Consider the following 17,679-nt stretch of genomic DNA (forward strand, 5'->3'; position numbering starts at 1 on the left):
AGGAAGCAAACTTCCCGAAAGCCCAATCTAGCTTTCACATTCATAAGGGTACATACAGCCACGACACAGATAGCAGAACTTAAGCAGTCAAACAGCCAAAGGTTGTTATCACAAAGAAACTGGTCGGACTTGAAGGGAAATACACCAGAAAAGGCAGCCCAGCTTTGTGCTTTTTTCTCAGCTTCTGGTTGGGTATGTTGCCTTCCACCAAGCCAACCTGTCCGAGGGACGGAGGGAGCCAACACTCCGCTCAGGCTCTCTGGGGCATTCTTTCTCTGCTTCAGGAATCCTGCGAAAGAAGCTATGGCCTCTATTGCCTGGAGCCAATGGCCCCATTTGAACCAATCCTACCCCATGAACTTCCTCCTGCTCCAAAGCTCCAGAGGCCCCATTAACATGCTAGGTTAGCCAGTCATAATTTCCCCTTCTAGAACTAATCAAAGAGGTTTCCATCTCATAAAGGGACCACAGGATGCAGGGCTGGGGTTCTTAACCTCAAGTCCATGCACTTTAAAGAAGTCCTTTTGCTAACTGTATTGCAGCATAATTGGCTCCTTTGTCAGATTACATACTTGTCTCTTGACTTAAAAACAGTGCTCTGGGAAGGGGTGTCAGCCAAGGGGTGGATGCTGAGGGGGGGCCCCGGGACCCTTCTTGGGTAGAGGTTCTGGGAGGAGCTCAAAAGCGGGGAGGGAGGGGCCCACTGATGAGGCCTGAGTTTCAGACGATGATATTTTTCAGATGATTTACTTCAGAGGTATTGGGCTACCTGGAGATCGGGGGTCAGCCACCACTGGGATAAGTCGGTTTAATTCGGTTTTGTGCATCTGAGCCCTTCCGTCTTTCTTTCACCACTTTGGGGTATACACGTGGCACAGCATTATTGCCGAGTTAAAGGTCCGCACAGTTCAGTAGTTTTTGGCCATAGTTTCAGATCGGTTCTGGACAGCCTCTTGTGAGGGATGTCGGACTTCTGGGGCAATTTAATTCAATTCCATGAATCCCTCCGGAAACGTTAGGTCTGTACCTAGTGCCTGGCACTGTGCAAGCGCGGAGGACGCTCCCGGGTTCCCAGGTGGGGGGCTCACGGGAGAGACACCAGGACACCCAGAGATGGGCGGGGCCCATCCCTTGCCCCGTGCCTCAGTTTCTTCCTCTGGAGGCGGGGACGCTTCTCCTGGGAAACGTCCCGCCCAGAGCCCCCGGATTAGGAGCCAGGGCTGCCGCGGCCCGGGAGTGGAAGATCCGAGAGGACAGCGCTCTCCCTCTAACAAGCCGCCAGCTTTCCACGTCGGGGTTCCGACGCCCCAGGCCTGGGCGCTCCCCAGCAGTCCCGCCCCGCCCCGCCCTCCGGCGGGTGGGGGGGGGAAGGAGGAGGGAGTCGGACTGCGCCTGCGCAGAGAGGTCCTGTAGGGCCGCGCGCGAGGCTGGCGGGAGGGGGCGGGGCGCTCTCTCGGCGCGCGCCCGGCGGGGCGGGGGCGGGGGCGCGCAGTCCTAGTCGGCCGGGCCCCGGGCGCCGCAGCCATGGCGGAACGCCGAGCCTTCGCGCAGAAGATCAGCAGGTAGAGAGGGGAGCAAGGGCCACAGGGGCTCGAGGCCGGGCGGTCCGGGCGGGGGGCGGCCTCTGGGGAGGAGGGCTTGGGCGGGGCTCGGGGGGGCGCCGTCTCCGAGCGGGGGGAGGGGGCTGGCAGACCGACGGACGCGCGGACGGACTGACGGGCGGGGAGGGCAGGACGCGCGGCCCCGCCCCCGGAGCCCCCCTCCCGCTCCTCTCCTCCGCTGTCCCTCTTTCCTCTGCATCCTCCTTTCTCCTCCATTCTCCCCGCGCTCCCCGGGGGTCCCTGGGGGTCTCCCCCACCCCGAGCTCGAGGCGGAGGGAGCGTCCCCCAGTGAGAGCCCTGGGACCTCCCCGCAGCCCCCACGCGAGCGCCGGGCCCGGCGGCCCAGACCGCAAGAAGGCTACTTTGTTACCAGCTCCGTCTGCCCCGGGCTCAGCGCCTCTGCGGGGCCGGGACGGGGCAGTCCCTGAGCCGGCCGGCCCGAGGCGTGCACACGGCATCCCTGGAGGGACCCTTCACCTCCGGGACACCAGCAGGGCAGGGCCAGCGAGACAAAAAGGGACCCTCCTCCCACAGGCGCGGCCCCTCCTCCACCGCGCCTGGACTCTTGCAGTAGCCGCCGGAGGGGCCGTCCCGGGGAGGGAGCCCAGGTCGGACCTCGTCACCCTCTGCTCACTAAAGCTCACTGGCTCCCTATGGCCTTCAGAATAAATACAAAACGCTGCCGGGGCATCCCCTGGCCCCCTCCAGCCCTTCCTGCCTGCGTGAGCCCCACTCCCCACCCCGAACTCTGCCCGACTCTTCCTCCAGCCACTTCCCAACTCTGGCCATCTTCTCTGGCAGTGCCCCCTCCCCGGAATGCCCTCCCTTCTCATCTCCACTTCCTGGCTTCCCTCAAGTCCCAGCTGAAATCCTCCCTCCACAGGAAGCCTTCCCGGGGCCCTCTCGCCCACTTCGCTGCTATTAGAGCTGGTTTGTGCGCACAGCGCCTGGCACCTAGTAGGCGCTTAATGAAGGCTAGCGGACTTAGGTCTTACACGATTTTTTTACTTTATACTATTTATTACACTATTAAGGTTAAGAGTGTATTAATACACTGTTATTCAATGTTAGATAGTTTCAGGAGAACTCTTCCGGGCTATGAGATGGGGAATGAGGGGATGGAAGGCCACCTAAACAGGGATTTGAAGGGGTTCCCTGTGGTGGAGAGGGAGACCACTGGGGAGAGCACCAAAGCAAAGGGGGCACCAGGCTGGATATCCCCCAGATGGAGACTTCTTCCCAAGCATGATGCTCTGTGGCTCAGCTGGGGAGTTTCCAAGCCCGAGGGGCTGTCTCCCCCCCACCCCCAATGTCTCAGTGGATGGTGTGGGAATGCTCCAGCCCACCTGAAGGCAGGTGAAAAGAGCCAGTTGTAAGTGTGGTGGTGACATGTAAAATGCTGGTGACTATTTCAGGAATTGGGCGAGCATTTATCTAGTGCCTGCTGTGTACAAAGCAGTACTGGAGATGCTCTAGCTTGGAGTAGCTTCTTGGCATAAAGGGCATTTCCAGATGTATTTGAAACAAGAGCAGAGAGTGTTTTGCCAGAGTGAGGGGATCCTCCAGAAAAGAGCAGAGTGACCCCAAAATGGTGCCTTCTGAGGGTCCTTTAAAGGATCCTGAGGGGGAGTTGACTTTGAAGGCTCGTTCTCCGGGTTCTAGAGGGCGGAACCAGCAGCTGTACTTGGTCCAAGTGGCAAAGAGGAGAAAGGATCTGCAAGTGGACGGGGCTGCTTCAGGAGGCTAGGGACAGGGGAACCACTGAGGCTGAAGGCGCTGCCCCTCATTGGCGGTCTGAAAACAGACGTTGGCCAGTGATGGGACATATTGTATCTGACTTTGGGACTCTAGGTGGACTTGGTACTTGCCAAAATCCCTCCCAAAGTGAAAACATGATCTCTGGCTTCCTTGGAGGAAAGGTGGGCGCACTCGGGGAGGAGGGACGCTCCACTTGCTCCATTCAGTGGATGCGGATTCCTGGGTCGGTGTTCTGGAATTAGGGCTCCCGCTTTGTCCTCTTCTGTGTTCTTTTTGATGGAGGAGGAAAGAGAAGGGAATAAAGAAGCATTTATGTAGAGCCTGCTGTATGCTGGGAGAGCTTTACAAATGTTGACTCATTTGATCCTTGTCCAATGGTTTGAAAACAGACTGACAGATGTTATGACTTGCCCAGTGTCTGTCTGAGGCTGGATTTGAACCCTGGCTTTCTTGTCTCGAGGCTCATAGAGCCCAGGAAGGGGCTGCTCTTTCTGGCAGACCCTTTCCCCTGACCAAGGGCAGAGCCTGCAATGTCCCCTTCTCTCATCTGACTCTTAGAAGGCCTCCTTCATTCCCAGACAGGGCAGATTTTGTCTCGGCTGCTCCTTCTGTCTTTGTTCCCACTTCTGAGGGCCGCTCTTGTATTCACGGTCTGCCTCAGTAGTTCCCCCTTGATCACCATCTATCAGCAGCACCCCCTCCTTTGAGGTTCATTCACTCCAAACCTGTCAGTTAGCCAAAGATTCTGGGGCCCAGTCGCTTGTGAGCCTGGCCACCCTCCTTTTTCCTGAAGTCTGCACTTGGTTCACAGGCTCCCCTTCTACCTCACGCTTGCCCTCTTGCTAGGAGACTTCAGCATGTGTCCACGTTTGTGGATAATACATGCACACACACCCTCGACCCCAGCACAAGCACCTTAACTTCCCCAATCTCCCCCTGTCCCCCTTCTCCTGCACTGGTCACAGCCCTAATCTCACCTCACCCCAGGACCCTCCTTCTACGTGGCCCCTTCCCTTGTCATCCCTGCAGCTTCCCTGCCCCAGGCCTTGCCCCCACACTAGCCAGGGACATCTACCCCATCCCCTACACTGGCCCTTTGCCCATCATCCTGGGACCGATCCTGCTTTGGATCCCTCACTGCCCTCGTCTTTCCCTCATAGTCACACGCTGTTGAATGGAGCTGGAGAAAGTCCCTAAGCCACGCTTTCAGGGTGCCCCATGGTAACACCTTCTCCAGCAGTCAGTGGCCATGCCCCTGCTACTTCTGTGCCATCCCCAGAGGGACCTTGCCACCCGTTTGCAGCCCCCCTGCCCTTCACCCCAAGGTTGCTTTCGACTACTCGTTGAGGCTCTTTGTCTGGAGCTCCTGCTCCCCGCCCCCCCATCTCACTTCACTCAGAAGCCATGTCTCATGTTACCCCTTGTCTCCCAGCCCTTCTCCTTGCCCAGGTGAGCTGTGCTGCAGGGTTCCTTCTCTAGCTGACAGCCTCCTCTGTCCCCACTCCTCCCATATCTTCCCCTCCCGCCAGTGCTCCCCTGCTGCCTCCAGGCCCAGATCCTCCTGGAGCTCCAGGTCCTGCTCTCCGTCATCCTGTCTCAGAGCCTGTGCACAGAGCCATGTACCAGAGATCCTTCCACGTGCTCTCCCTCCCTTCTGACTGCTGTTTCTCCTGCCTTTCTGCCTCTTCCTGCCACTGAGGCTGCTCCCTCCAGGTTTACCAAGGATTTCCTCATTGCCAGATGGAATAGCCTTTTCTCTACCGGAGAAGCAAAAGGCAAAGCACTCCAGGGTCTTTGCCAAGAAAATCCGTGTGGGCTCACAAAGAGTCAGTCGTGACGCCTGAACAGCAACCAAAATGGCCTTTCCTGCATCCTTCTCCTCCTCACCCCCAGCAGCCTGTTGGCCGATGTTGACCCTTTTCCGGGTTTACGTGACTCTCTTCTCTTTCTGCCTCTTGTGACTGCCCTGTCTTGGTCTGTTGCTGAATCTTCTTCCAGGTCATGGCCACTGTATGTGGGGATTTCCCAAGGTCTCTCCTGATTCTTTTCCAGTGGTTCTTAACATGGGGTCTGTGAAATTATTTTACTTTTTTAAAAATATATTTTGGTTACTGTTATTTTGATATAATTTATTTCTTTTATAATACCAAGTATTTTTTTTGCATTTTAGAGCATTGTTCTGAATAGTCCTTAAGCTTCACCAAGATTTCTGGGGCTGGGAGGTGGGGTGTCCGGAACACAAAATGTTCCTTTTGCTTCTCTTGCTTGGGGATCCCATCAGCTCTCATGGACTCAATGAAGTTGTTCAATTGTTCAGTAGTGTTTCTTCTTGACATCTCTCTCACCTCATCCTCTGCCATCCCCTTCCCTTTTTGCCTTCAATTTTTCCCAGCATCAGGGACTTTTCCACTGAGTCCCGTTTTCTCATTCTGTGATCAAAGTATTTAAGCTTTAGCTTCAGTATTTGTCTTTTCAGTGAATAGTCAGAGTTAATTTCTTTTAAGAACTAACTGATTTGATCTCCTTGCCGCCCAAGGGAGTCTCCAGAGTCGGCTCCAGCATAATTGGGAAGTTTCAGTTCTGTGGAACGCAGCTTTTCTTACCGTCCAACCCTCAGTCACACATTACTATAGAGAAAGCTATGACTTGGACTGAATGGTCTTTTGTTGGGAAAATGAGGCCTTCTCTGCTTTTAGTCCGCTGTCCAGATTTGCCAGAGCTTTTCTTTCAAGGAGAAAACATCTTTAATTTCATGGCTGTGTCACTGCAGTGCTCTCTGAGCTCAAGAATATAAAATCTGACCTGCTTCCATTTCTTCTCCCTCTGTTTGCCAGGAAGTGGTGGGATCAGTTGCCAAGACCATAGTTGTTTTTTTTTTTTTTCCTTTTTGATGTTAAGCAGCAAGCCAGCTTTTATATTCTCCTGTTTCATTCTCATCAGGAGGCTTCTGAATTCCTCCTCACTTTCTGCCATCAGAGATGGTATGGTCTGCAGATCTGAGATTGATATATCTCCCAGCAACCTTCATTCTAGCTTTTGATTGATCCAACCTGGCATTTTCACTTGGTGAATTTTGCATAGAGATTAGAAAAAAAGAAGGCGATGATACACAGCCTCACCCTCCTTTTTGTCCAGTCTTAAACCTATCACTTGTTCCTTGTTCAGTTCTAACTGTTGGTTTTTGGTGCTCGTACAGGTTCCTCAGGAGACAGACCTGGTGCTCCCAGCTCTTTGGGGACTTGCCACATTTTGTCGTAGTCGATCCGTGTAGTCAAAAGCCTTAGTGTAGTCCATGAAGCAGAAGTCGGTGTTTTTCTAGAACTCCTTTGCTCCATGATCCAGTCGATGTTGGCAATTTGGTCTCTAATTCCTCTGCCTCTTCAAAAACTCAGTTGCTCTCCTGGTAATTCTCAGTTTACAATTTGCTGAAGTCCAGTTTGCAGGATCGTAAGCAGGACTTTGCTGGTGTGTGAAATGAGTGCCATTATTTGGAAATTTGAACATTCCTTGGCTTTGCCCTTCTTTAGGATTGGGATGTAAATGGATCTTTTCTGATCCAGTGGCCGTTATTGAGGTTTCCGGATTTGCTGGCATGTTTTAGGATTTTAAATAGCACAGCTGCAATTCCATCATGTTCACTAGCCTTATTTCCAGCAAAACTCCTTAAGGCCACTTGGCTTCGTTCTTCAGGATGTCTGGCTCTAGAGCAGGATCCACATCACTGCGAAGGTGTGTTAAAATCTTTGTTTGTTCTTTTGTATATTCTTACCATCTTTTCTTTATCTCTTCTGTTTCTCCAGCCCTGGTCTTTTTTCTAAACTCCAGTCAGATATCACCAATTGCCTGTTGGACATCTTCAGTGATAAGTCCCATAGACAGCACAGACTTGACATTTCCAAAACAGAACTCCTCTTCCCTTCCCCAGACTCTTCCTTCTTCTTACCTTCCCTCTTGTTGTGGAGGGTATCACCACCATCTCCGTCAGCCAGGCTCACTGCCAAGGTGCCATCCCGTTTTCTTCCCAAGACTCATCTTCTCTTCACTCACAGAACTGTTCCCATCTGCCTCCTGGTTTACTTGCCTCAGATCTCTCCCCACTCAGCTATCAGTGACTTAGAGCATGGGGTCTGCCATATCACCCTTACTCAGTAAATTCCCCTGGCTTAAAAACAGACTCAATCCTCAACATCTGATCCTTCCATGTGTCTATAGTCTTTGTACAGTTGCTGTCCTTCACACACTGTAATGATGCAGCAATATCTGCCTGTGTCCCACGTTCCTCAAAGATAACTCCGTCTGTGACTCCACTTTTCCTATCTGTCTCTGTGTTTGGGATGCTTTCCCTTGTTGTCCTGACCTCGACTTCAATGTCTGTGATGGTAGGCGACATGGGGACTGAGACCCAGAGAGGCTATACAAATGAAAAAGGAAGAATGGTTAGGAGAGAGAGCTCATCTACAATATTTAGTCAAGGAAAAGGGAACCCCGAAGATCCAATCAGAGGGAGTAGCATAAATAAAAACAGGAACTTTTCACAAGCATCTTCTGGTGTTCAGCTTTCTGTCAGGATCTCTATTTCTTTTTGACAGCTGAGCTTCCTTTTCCCCTATTTTTTGTTTTAATGCTTCATCTTTTAGCTTCTTTGGGGGGGATTTGTGTCCTTTTTATTTGAAAATCATAGTTTTTTTTGTGTCTTGAAGCTTAATTTTAAACTTTATGATTTCTTTCCTCCTTTTTCTGTGCATTTGAGTATTGTGATAACCATAACTACAAACCCTTGCTGTGGCTTGCATATTTTCCACAGGAATTGCTAAGTCTCATTTCTAGCCAAAAAAAAAAGAAAAGAAAAGAAACAAAAGTACAGAACAAAACCAAAACACAATCTCCAAAAACTTTAATCTTTTTTTTTTTTTTTTTTTTAGGATAGATTTGTGATGCCATTACATAAACATTTTCAGGAAAAATAAAACCCATTTAAACATTTAAAATCTCTAATTAAATTGTTTCTTCAAGAATGTTTCTCTGAGCATTGGAACACGGCAAGTTACCAAAGATACAGATGCTGTGTGTAAATTTATATTGGAACGGAGGCAGGTTAAGATGCCCACACTGGGGTGTGTAAGTCATACATAAACCCCAGAGACAGTTAATGCATCTGTGGAAGACTAAGAGATGTGCTGGGGCACTTGGGGACTATATGGAGTTAGTGGACCTGGGAAGGGTTTTAGGAGAGAAGGGTTTTAGGTGGGTGTGAGATGGAACTTTGAGGTGGACTCACAAGCCTTGGTGTGGTGAAGGTGAGGGAATGGGATGGTTGGGGGGCCTGGAACCTGGGAAGGTTCTGCAAGCAATGAGTGATTCATGGACACGGATGGCCAGGTGGGTGGGGTCTGGATTTGGGATTCCCTTGGTCTGAGCCCTCCCAGGATGGGGAAGTTCCTCCACTCTGCTTTCAGACACATGTCTGGAGGAATTCTAGATATGATAGGGCAGGGAGGAGAGAGAAGGCTTTGTGGCAGATGAGGAGGGAAGCATTGGAGTTTGTTAAGAAGCCTCTGGGGGATCTGGAGATAGCAGTTTGCCCATCCAGTTGGGCTGTGGATGTAGCACCTCCGCTCTCCTAGAGTCTGGCCTGATGGGCCTAGCTGTGGTTGCGTCTGTTCTGAAATATAGACAAGTCCCCAAGCTTCCCTGAGAGGCAGCTGGTTAGTCTGAAAACTAGGGAGAGCGACGGTCGTCTTCGAGTCTAAGAATGGGGTTGTGGAAAGGACCATGTCTGTGTTTGTGGAGAAGGCTCAGGAAGTGGAGGGATGAAAGGGCACCAGCTCAGAGATCAGAGATCGGGGGATCGTGGCCCCCAGCCTCACCAGGGGCTCAGGCCTCTCCAGCCCCTCTCTGATTGCAGCTGTTCCCTTTGGGATGCTGCCTGTTCCTGCCACACCGGCCCCCTGGGGTCCTGGGCATTTCTGGTGTCCCCTCTGCCAGCCCTGTTTTCCAGTTTTGCTTTCTCTGGAGCTGGAACCAGAACCTTGAGCTTTCTTCCCGGGCCCCTCCAGCCCTGTCTCCTGTGGGGGCTCTTCTGGGCCTCCCTGCTTCCTGAAAACGGGGGTTAGCTTAGCGCACACAGTCTGCCTTCTCCCGGGCTTGAGTGCTGCCGGGCCAGATTGGGTTTTTTCTTTGCATCCACAGCACAGTCGTACTCAACAAATGGTTCTGGGATTAAGGAGGCACATTTTTAGGCTAAATTATCTCAAAATTTAAAAAAAATGCTTAAAAAAAATTATGTTCGTGTTATGTTCAGCCCATCCGAGGGGAGCCTGTTCATTGGTGGCGGGGCCTGGTTGGCCCAGCTCAGCTCTTCACTGTCGTTCAGTGTCCGGTGATTCCATTCGCTGTTTAATCTGGGAATGGGATTTTCCCTTGTCCTCCTAAAGGTTCTTCAGTGGCCATTGGGATCCACGACGGGATGTAAGATCAGTTCGGGAGCCAGATTTCCCTCCAAACTTTGGCTTTTGACTGACATCTTTGGTTAACGTGAAGCTATTGCTGACAGTCAGCAGACATTGAGCGATTGCTCACCCTGTGCCGAGCCCTTGGTAGGTGCCGTGTGGGGTCACAGAGACAACGTCCCAGCCCGGCTCTGGGCACCGACCCCACAGGGACATCATCAGGCCGCGTTCAGAGGAGATGGGGCGATGGAGAGTTCTCTCCGAGGATGGGGCTGGCTCAGCCCTCCCCCTCTCGGCGCCCACTTGGGCTCCGACCTGGCCCAAAGCCCGGGTGGAGAAGGCGAGCCCCTCGTTCCCACCTGTTGTCAGCCACCCAAGATTAATGCTCAGCTCCTGAAGAATGTGACTCCTTGTGTCTGCCCCTTAGTGGTCAGTAGGCGGCGTTAAATGGCTTACCGAGCTAGCTGACCGTCCTTTCTGGGAGGTCCAGCTTCTCCCTGTGCCAGAGCTTGGTGCCCCAGGCTTGTCAGTCAGCTTCCCCAAGGCCTCGGTGGCCAGTCTGTGTGCGTCGCTGGACAGTGAGCCGCCCCAGAAGTGCTTCCAGGGAAGTCTTGGCTTGTGGTAGAGTCTGGTCCAGACTGGCTCGGGAGCCCGAGGCTCGGGCTGATGTTGCAGTAACTTCATCTGGTGTGTTTCTAACTTGTGCCCCTTAAAGCGAGTTTATTTATCTTCCTTTTCTCCCCTAACATTTTTCATTGCGTAGTTATTCCAGACTTGGTCTCATTTCCTTAAACCCTTATTTCTTTGCTGCTCATTGCTTCCTAGCAGACCAGCTCACCTTAGTCGTTTGGACATTACCATTTTGGGGAACTCCTTTAAAGAATCTCCATCGGTCACTGTACATTCTGCTGACTCTACCACTGCTTTGTGACTGGGGTCTTTGGTCTCAGAGGGCTAGATTATCTTTGTTAAAGCGAGAGCCTGCACTGTGCTGGGATCCCGTCCTGTCCCACTTCCTCCAGATCTTGGGCCATCTCACAGTTATCCTGTTTCTCACTTCTCATTTTTTCCTTTCATGTGGACTTTATCTTTTAGATCTTTAACAGGTTTAAGTTTTTCTCATCACTAAAAATCCTTACTTGATTCTGTTCCCCTTTTTTGTGACCATCCAATCATTTTCCTTCCTTCCTTCCTTCCTCTTCTCTCTTGCTCCCTTCGCTCTTCTCCTTCTTCTCCCTCCTTCCCTCCCTCCCATCTTCCCTCTCTCTTTTCCTCTCCTTCTCCCTTCCTCACTCCCTTTCTCTTCCCTCCTCTTCCCTCTTTGTTTCTTTATATTCTCTCTCTCTCTCTCTTTCTCTCTCTTTCTCTCTCTCTCCCCCTCCTCCCCCCTCCCCTCTTTTTTCTGTGAAACACCTGGAATATGGGACTTATGCTTACTGTCTCAACTTTCTTTTCACACAATTCTGTGTAATGTAGCTCCTCTTTCATCTCTGACAATGAAACTATTCTCTTAGAGGTTGGCAGTGATCTTTTTTTGAAAACATTTTTGTCTAAAGTTTTGAGTTCCAAGTTCTATCCCTCTCTTTTCTTCCCCTCTCCCTGAGATGGTAAACAATCAGATATAAAGACTGTACATGTATATAGAGTACATAGATATATAGGTTATACATGTACAGTTATGTACAATATTTCCATTTGATTTACTTTGTACAGACTCAAAAGGAAAAAAATGAAAGAAATTGAAAAATAGCTTGCTTCAGTCCGTATTCAGTCAGTATCAGCTCCTTCTCTGGAGGTAGCTAGTGGGCTTCAATGTTAGTCCTGGGATTGTCTTGGCTCATTGGATTGTTCAACATTCTCCTGGGTCTGTCATTTCACTATGCATGAAAGTCCGTTCAGGAGTTTGTGAAATCATCATTACAGTCATATAGTGCAGCTTGCTTAGCCACTAAGCACATTTTTATCTTGGGTGACCCTGAAGTAGTTCCACTGTCTCTGCATCTGTCTGTGGGTCTGCCACAAATCTCTCCCAAGTGCTGTCCACCCTCTACCCCATCAGTGGCCCTTACCGCCTCCAGGATCCAACATCAGCTCTTCTGTTAGTCTTCAGGCCCCCTTATTCCCTTCCCAGTCTTTACATCCCACAAGACACTCCCCTCCTGAATGAGCGTCTTCTCTGGCACCATGCCCGCTGTGCCCGGCACCCTCCCCACCTCTGCCTGCTGGCTCCTTGTACTCCTTTAACTTCCAGCTCAAATCCCTCCTTCCACGGGAACCCTTTTCCAACCTCCGATTGCTAGGGGCTTTCCTTTTGGGGGGCTCCATTTGATTGTGAGCTTCTTGAGGATGGGAGTTTTTCACCTTTCTTGGTATCCCCAGTGTCTTGCGCACAGTGGGTGTTAATGTGTGTTTAATGATCGACTGATGTGTGGAGATTGATATATTTGAAGATAAGGACCTATATAAATGACTCATTTGCCTTTGAGAATGACTGAAAGAAGCAGCATTTATAACAGCTTCCTGGGTGCCGGGTGCTAGGCACTTCAAATATGAGAGGCCAAGAGTTTTCCCTGCCCCTCTTTTGGCACTGGCTTCTGGCATCCAGTGGTGCCCGCAGACCCCTGCCCAGAATCTTAGATTTCAGAGTAAACCAATTCTATGAAACTACAGTGATAAAAAAATATATATATGAAATATAAACATATATATATAATTGTAAATATATTTATATATTTAAGTTAAATATATTTACAATTATATATTATATATTTTGTGTATATATATTTAAAATTATATATGTAAAATATATATTTAAAATTAAGAGCCCAAAAAGATAGGATATAATCATTGTATTGTCAACTGACTTCAGCTAAATAGGAAAGGAGGATGATTGCAGAAAATAGTAATTTTGTGGAATCCTTAAAATAGAGAAAGCCAAACATTTGCCCAAGGAAGTTAGTTGTTGTTCTGCTGTTCTGATCGCCCCTGAGCCTTGCCAGGACCTCGAGTTGGGCTCTCGTCGTATAGCATGCTCATCCCAAGGGCTGGGAAAGGCTCAGACTTCCTCCATGTTTAAACACTCCTCATCATTTTTCTAGTTCTCTTGGTTTCTGAGCATGTGCCATGCTGGAACATAATGGCGTTCACACTTTAAAATGCTTCCTCTCGCATCTGCTCCTTGTGTGTGAGTGAATGGAACCTCTGCTTTCTTTTTTTTCCCCACTCATTTAGAACAGAGACGACTTTTTCTTTCTGCCATAGGCATTTCCTGACACCAACTCATACTTTTATAATACTTTTAAGGTTTGCCCATCTTTTTACAGATGGCATCTTATTTGATCCTCGCTTATAGAAAAACTACTAAACGTAAACTTCTCAAAATCTTACTTTTTTGGTATGAGTGAACAGTGAGACTTAGCAAAAAATTTCATTCCAAACTCTGATTTGGAACTGAATATTTCTTTTTTTAATTTAGTAGTATTTTATTTTTCTAATTACATGTAGAGATAGTTTTCAGCATTCTTTTTTTGTAAGATTTTAAGTTGCAAAATTTCCAAATTGAGTTCCCTTACTTTTCTCCTTCCCAAGACAACAAGCTATTTGATATAGGTTATACATATATAATCTTTTTTTTTTTTTTTTTTTTTTCTGAGGCACTTGGAGTTAAATGACTTGCCCAAGGTTACACAAGTAGGAAGTGTTAAGTGTCTGAGATAAGATTTGAACTCAGGTCCTCCTGACTTCAGGACTGATGCTCTATCCACTGCGCCCATCTAGCTGACTCATGTGCAATCATTTCAAACATATTTCCATATTTGTCATATTATGAAAGAAAAATCAGAACAAAAGGGATAAAACCATGAGAGAAAAAAAAAGTGAAAATAATATGCTTTGATCCACATTCAGCCAATTGGAATTGCTAAGTATCTCATAGTAGATCATACAATCTTGCTTTTTCCATATACAATGATCTCCCGGTTCTGCTCCCTTCACACAGCATCAGTTCACATAAGTCTTTCCAGGTTTTTCTGAAATTAGCCTGCTCATCATTTCTTAATTAATTATTATTAATAATTAAATAATAATCACTAAAAATTAATAAAATAATATTCCATTACTTTCATATACCACACCTTGTTCAGTCATTCTTAATGGAGCATTCACTCAATTTTCAATTTCTTGTCACCGCAAAAGGAACAAACATTTTTGCATGTCTGGGTCATTTCCCCTCTTTTGTGATCTCTTTGGGATACAGACCCAGCAGTCACTCTGCTGGATCAAAAGCCATATACAGTTTTATACCCTTTGGGCATGTGGAAACGAATATTTTAAGAGTGGAATTTTTTTGCTTGATTTTTTTTTCAGGCACCAATGACAAATACCTCCGGTATGTCAAAATGTAAAATTTTAAACTCTTTTGTTATTTGGCTAATTTGATTTTTTTCAAGGTAAGATAATTGAGAGAAGAAAAGCAGATGACATTTAATGTCATTCTCTTAACAAAAGACTCAGCAGGCAGATTCAGGCCTCTGATGCCCTGCGACACTCTCTATTGGCTAAACCGTCTCCTTGTATGTTGGCCAGCACCACCATCCCCAAGATCCAAGATGCGTCCTTGAGATCAGACTGACACTTAACCCTGTTATTGGTGATCAGGATCCATTTGGGCTTCTGTAATCGCCAGGAAATCAAAAGCCTTTCTTTTCCTTATTCAGTTTTCTGCTGTTGGCAATGACCCCTTAGAGCTGCTATTGGCAACCTGTTTTTTAGTTTAAAAGTAGCCCCGTGAAAGCTTGCGGGTGACCACACAAAAGCTGGACAAAAGTAGAAGATTTCATTCACAGACCTGTGAGCAATGTCCTCCTGACTGATGGTGTCCGTGATGCTACATCAGCATTTTCCTTGGAATCATGGGACAGAGGCATTTTAGTATTTTTAGTGAAATTCCTCCTGCAGGCCTGAGTTTAGAATAGGTGATAATAGAGGAAATTTATTATATGAAGGGTGATGAATATTTCAGTTTTACCAGTTTTTCCTGATTTTAAATTCTAATTTGGAAAATTCTCCCCTAGAAATAAATATTCACGGGTGACAAGTTTAGTCCTTGGAATCTATTCCTGTGTCTTTGTTTATATTTTGGAAAGTCTGTTCATTTGTGAATTTCTTAGCTAAAGTCAATTTTTAGAAAAGTTGCAGAATTTGGAGGCTTTCAGTTAGATTTTCTTATTTGGCTGATTCCATCTTGAAGCTTCTTATTTCTTTCTTTCTCATCCTGACCTGATTTTCTAAATCGGAAGGTTTCGAAGCTGACTCTGTGTGTGCCCTTGGCAGCCTCAGAGTACTGAAGGAGCCTTCCAGTATAAGACAGTCTCCTCAGCTATGGAGAGGCAGCCTTGTCTGTTTTCAGAGCACGACCTGCAAGTCGTGGGGGAAGAATAGGAAAAGGGTTCTGTTGTGGCTGTGCAGGGGGAGGAGGGGAGTTAGATGGTTCCAGGTAGTAGCTCTTCTCCTGGACACTTGTTAAGTAATAACTTAGTTGCCCAAAACTTTTTGTTGTTGTTTGCTTGCTTTTTTCCCTTTCTTTTTCGTTTTTTTTTTTCTTTTTGATCTGATTTTTCTTGTGCAGCATGATAAATTTGGAAATATGTATAGAAGAACTGCACATGTTTAACCTACATTGGATTTTTGACTATCTTGGAGAGGGGGAAAAAAAGGGAGAACAATTTTCAATACAAGATTTTGAAAAGATGAATGATGAAAAAACTATCTTTGTATGTATATGGAAAATTTGTGCAGGGTATAGGGTTTTATAGGAGAGCTACTTCTCTAAGTAATAATAACAACAACTCATATCCATAACCTAACAAGGTTTTTCATATATTATCTCATTTGAATCTCAGTACAGCTTCTTGATTTTCTATTATAAATAGACAAAAAAAGCTAGTTAGATTACTTGGGATCAGGTACTGAGTTTTTACAGTATCAAGTGACTAATGTACACTGTCATAATAATGTATCTGCTTCCTTGAGGTTAGCTTTGTTAACACCAGGACACCATGTGGTCCAGGGAAAGAACATCTGCTTTGCCTTTGAAGCCTGCTGCCTTGTGTGACTTTGGGGGCACCCCCAACGTGCCAGGCGTTCCCTAGCTGCTGGGCGAGCAGACTCAAGAAAGAGCACATCCCTGAGCCCAGACCACATGTCCACATGTCGCATGGGCATGGGTGTGGGGGTAATTGGGAATCCTCCCCCATTTAGAGTTCTGTGGCCATCTACCTGCAGAGAAAGAACCAGCGGGGTCTGAGTGCAGATGGAAGCATACTTTTTTCACTTTCTTGTTTTTTCTTTTTGGCAACAAGGTTAACATGGAAATATGTTTTGCATATTCCCACATATTATTGATATCATCTTTTTACTTGAAAGAGAGGGCTTGGAAGGAGGAAGAGAATTCAGAACTCAAAATTTAAAAAAAATGTTAAAAATAAATAATAGTTTAAAAAATAAGAGTTTATGTGATAGATGTGGCTCTTTAAGATAATGCAGTGATTTGGGCCAATTCCAGTAGACTTGGGATGGAGAGAGCCACATGCATCCAGAGAGAGGTCTATGAGGACTAAATGTGGATCACAACATAGGATTTTCACCTTTTTTGTTGTTGTTTGCTTGCTTTTTTTCCTTTCATTTTCATTTTTTTTTTCTTTTTGACCTGATTTTTGTTGTGCAGCATGATAAATGTGGAAATATGTATAGAACTGCACATGTTTAACCTACATTGGCTTGCTGGCTATCTTGGAGAGGGGGAAAGAAAAGGAGAAAAATTTGAAATTCAAGGTTTTGAAAACATGAATGATGAAAAACTATTTTTGTATGTATCTGGAAAAATAAATTTATTTTTTATTATTATAATTATAATAATTATTATAACTATTAAAATAAGAAAAAAGGGTTATTAAAAAAAGGTAATTGTTTCAAAAACAAGATGTGGTTGTACAGGGATTCTCACATACGGTTAAGTGGCCCTGTTTCTCTTGAGTTTGTCACCAGTGGCTGAAGATGTGGAGGGGTCAGTGATGTTGGCAGCTCGCACCCTAGCTTGTATCCAAGATGCTCTTGTAGTCCTTCCTTTGTCACTGAAGCCAGCTTTCTGTTCACGTACCACACACACAACATGGATACTTAAACAGGAGAGCATTTTGGGGGGCGGCACTAGCTGTTGGGAAGATGTGGAGAATGAGATGCTTGAGAGAAGGCGCCTTTGAAAGTGTCCTATGTATTCCAGTGGTTTGGTGATGGAGGGAGCCACCTATACCCAGAGAGAGGACTGTGGACACTGCGTGCAGATCACAACCTAGTATTTTCTTTTCTGTTCTTGTCTGCTTGCTTTGATAATTGAAAACTATCTTTGCATGTGCTTTGAAAGGAAAAAGTTTTTTAAAACAAAGAAAAAGAAAATGTCAAGATGGGGAGGCTGGAGATGGCTTGTTGGGTGGGAGGACCAGCCAGTGTGACTGGATCAGAGTCTGGGCAGAGAATCACGTCTGATAAAGCAGGCCAGCCTGGGAAGGGCTTTAAATGGCAAAGAGAAGAGTTTGGATTTGGCTCTGTCATCGCTGAGGTCACTTCTTGCTCTAATTACCACCAGCGGGTGCCCAGATTACAGACATGGAACACCAGTGCATTGGTGGGTTTGGGGAAGACTTCTAGGAGAGGTGTGGGGGGAGTGGATGGGGCGTGATAAAAATAGATGTAAAAAGACATCCAAAATTGTTTTTAATATATAAAAGAAAAATGGTTAGAAAGGAAGACAAAAGAGCAATTTTATTTTACTCCCTTGTTAATTGTAAAAACTGTGTGTAGCAGAAATAAACCCA

General features: G+C 47.1%; 1 protein-coding gene across 11 annotated transcripts in view; it reads left to right on the forward strand.

Annotated features, from left to right (window-relative positions):
* The first annotated feature begins 1,478 nt into the window (after positions 1 to 1,478).
* Positions 1,479 to 17,679, forward strand: part of DOCK7 (dedicator of cytokinesis 7) — a 160,097-nt gene continuing 143,896 nt past the window's right edge. For all 11 annotated transcript variants that reach the window (XM_051999529.1, XM_051999531.1, XM_051999532.1 and 8 more), the window contains exon 1: positions 1,479 to 1,562. In XM_051999529.1, coding sequence (XP_051855489.1) covers positions 1,525 to 1,562 — 38 coding nt within the window. In that variant the 5' untranslated portion in view covers positions 1,479 to 1,524. The remainder of the gene's footprint in view (positions 1,563 to 17,679) is intronic.

The sequence above is a fragment of the Antechinus flavipes genome, chromosome 4, assembly GCF_016432865.1.
Source record: "Antechinus flavipes isolate AdamAnt ecotype Samford, QLD, Australia chromosome 4, AdamAnt_v2, whole genome shotgun sequence".
Classification (NCBI taxonomy): domain Eukaryota; kingdom Metazoa; phylum Chordata; class Mammalia; order Dasyuromorphia; family Dasyuridae; genus Antechinus; species Antechinus flavipes.